General features: G+C 36.4%; 1 protein-coding gene across 3 annotated transcripts in view; it reads left to right on the top strand.

Moving 5' to 3' along the window:
* slc23a2 (solute carrier family 23 member 2) overlaps positions 1–2,500 on the top strand; it is a 22,783-nt gene that overhangs the window by 8,121 nt on the left and 12,162 nt on the right. Inside the window, exon 1 of one of the 3 annotated variants that reach the window (XM_083554173.1) lies at positions 387–589. The exons of 1 other annotated variant lie outside the window; for it this stretch is intronic. Coding sequence is in view for 1 of the 2 variants with exons in the window: in XM_083554171.1 (XP_083410297.1) it covers positions 1,599–1,629 (31 nt within the window). In the remaining variant the exon portion in view is untranslated. Of the gene's footprint in view, positions 1–386; positions 590–1,522; positions 1,630–2,500 lie in introns of those variants that run through there. One more of the 3 variants, XM_083554171.1, reaches the window with a different exon arrangement.

Here is a 2,500-nt window from a genome sequence, read left to right as displayed (position 1 = left end):
ACTTTCGCATCCAACGATGTTCGAAATGTTGTCATGTTCCAACGTTGTGGTAACAGTCTAAAGAAGAATGGCTGGCAAAGTCAAAAAAATACTTTTGTCCATATAGTGTCATTCCTGTGGAAAATATTCCACTTGTGTAAATATCCGAGGTCGGATGCGAAGAATCTCCCGGTGTAAGTTGTTAAGAAAACGTACTCTCTCCATCTGCGGTTGGGAGAGAGGATGAACCTGACTCCGAGCATGCTGGGAGAGATTCCTCCAGAAAGGTCAGGTTTTAGGTATTAGGTTTCGAGACGTACCTTGTAAAACGGCTGGCTCCGCCCCCCTGCCGCGACCCACCGTGATGCATTGTTTCTCACTTGACACGTTTATTCCGAGGACCCACCGCGGAGGGATTTAATGAAGAGAAGTGCTCACGGCTGGAAGCTGGACACGAGTCAAAAAAAAGGCGGGATTCAGTACGACAATTCTCCAGAATTTCGATCTATAATCTCGTTAGTGCGCGAGGGAGTTTATTTTCTTATGTCTGTGGTTTGGATCGTTTCCTGTACAGTCAGTTTGCACGAGGACAGCGGGATTGTGTAACAGGGTAGGACTTTATCAAGACTCTTTTATATACAGTGTGTGTGTGTGTGTGTGTGTGTGTGTGTTTACTTGTTTACATTTATGGCATTTTGGCAGATGTCCTTATTATCTAGAGAGTCATACATTTATCATTCATGCAAATGAGCAGCTATAGGGTTAAGGGCCTTGCTCAGGGGCCCAGGACTGGCAGCTTGGTGTGGTAGGGATTTGAACTCTCCACCTTCTGATCCAAGTCCAACAACTACTAAGCTACGACCTCCCTGTGAGTGTGTATGTGTTTGTGTGTGTTCTCTTCAATCTGATATTAATTTTAAATTGGATTTTTCTTCTTTCCTTATTTTTGTCACTCATTTGCAGTTTTAGGGATTTTGTTCATCCATTAATTAATGGTTAGGATTTTCCATTATAAAGTGTTTATTAGTAATATAATTTTTTTTTAATATATTTATTAACCTTATATCTTTTGTATTTGTTATTAACAATTATATTGTTACAATTGTTTTTAATTTAATTGAATGCTTAAAATATTGCATTGTCTAAAATACTACAGAGAGTATTAGAGGTTATTCAGTTCAGGTGCTAATTACGATGTTCATTACTGTGTAATAAAGATGTTCCTTTCGGGTGTTCCTTAGCTCCGTGTTTAGGGTGTGTGTGTGTGTGTGTGTGTGTGTGTGTGTGTGGACACTGTTATGTCACCCAGCTATTTCTGGCATTTCACGATGTTTCTGTCGCCCTCCACTTACTGGAAACGCTTTGTTTTTTGGGTTTCATCATGTGTTCTGCACTCTGGAGGAAACTCACTTCCTAGTTTGTAATAAAAATTTTCCGAAGGGAAACTTCCAAACTCGGCTGGGATCTACGCTTTGTGTTCGGATGAGCAGCTTTATTTAGCTCTTTTTTTTTTCTTTTTTTTTTCTCCGCTCTGTTAGAAGTGTTCGGACTCCGAGTTCTCAGTCTCTCACAGCTCAGTGCGAACCCTGTGACCATCAGTTGTGATCCCCGAGTGTAATATGGACATTTCACCTGATCCGCTCTACTCGAGTTAGTTTTCCTGATTTTCTTTTTTTTTGGTTTTCTTTTTCATTTATTTCAAAATGTCAGGGTTTCTTGCGTTTTTAAAATTCCTATTTATTTATTGTATTTATGTATTTCTTTTTTATTTGTTTATTGTAAGATAATCCAGTTTTATGGGGTTTGTTTTATGTATGTATTTATTATTTAATTAATTAAACTTTCTTTTCGGCTTCTCCCGTTAGGGGTCGCCACAGCGGATCCTCCACACGTTTGATTTGGCACATGTTTTACGCTGGATGCCCTTCCTAACGCAACCCTCCCCAATTTATCCGGGCTTGGGACCGGCACTAAGAGTGGCTGGGGATGGTTCCCTGACCGGGAATCGAACCCGGGTCGCAGCGGTGGGAGCGCTGCATCTTAACCACTAGACCACCAGGGGACCTTATTATTATTTAATTAATTAATTAATTAAAAAAAATATATATATTTTTTTTTTACATTGATTTTTTTATTTTTTTTTTCTACAATTTTAGGGTTTTCAAAATTTTATTCATCTAGTATATTAAAAGAGAATCCAGTCATTTATATTCTATCTATTTATTTATTTATTTATTTTTAGGTTATAGGGACAATCCTTTCTTGATCCTTTTTTTAACTTTAAAAATAGTCAATTTTTAAAACAAAAAATTGTTTTTTGAAACAATTTTAAGGTTTTTAAAATCCTATTCATTTTAATTTTTTTTTTTAGGCTTGAGATTTACCTTTTTTTTTTTTTTTTTTAAGGACATGTATTCATTTTTTTAAAATCTTGATTATATTATAATTAGTTTTTGTTATATACTTAGCTTTTTTGTTATAAAGCAGGCTGTGCAGGTTTTTAATAAATTTTTTTTTTAGA

The sequence above is a fragment of the Silurus aristotelis genome (assembly GCF_946808225.1).
Source record: "Silurus aristotelis genome assembly, chromosome: 11".
Classification (NCBI taxonomy): Eukaryota; Metazoa; Chordata; class Actinopteri; order Siluriformes; family Siluridae; genus Silurus; species Silurus aristotelis.
The sequence above is the reverse complement of the archived record's forward strand: the minus strand, read 5'-3'. Positions and strand labels throughout refer to the sequence as shown.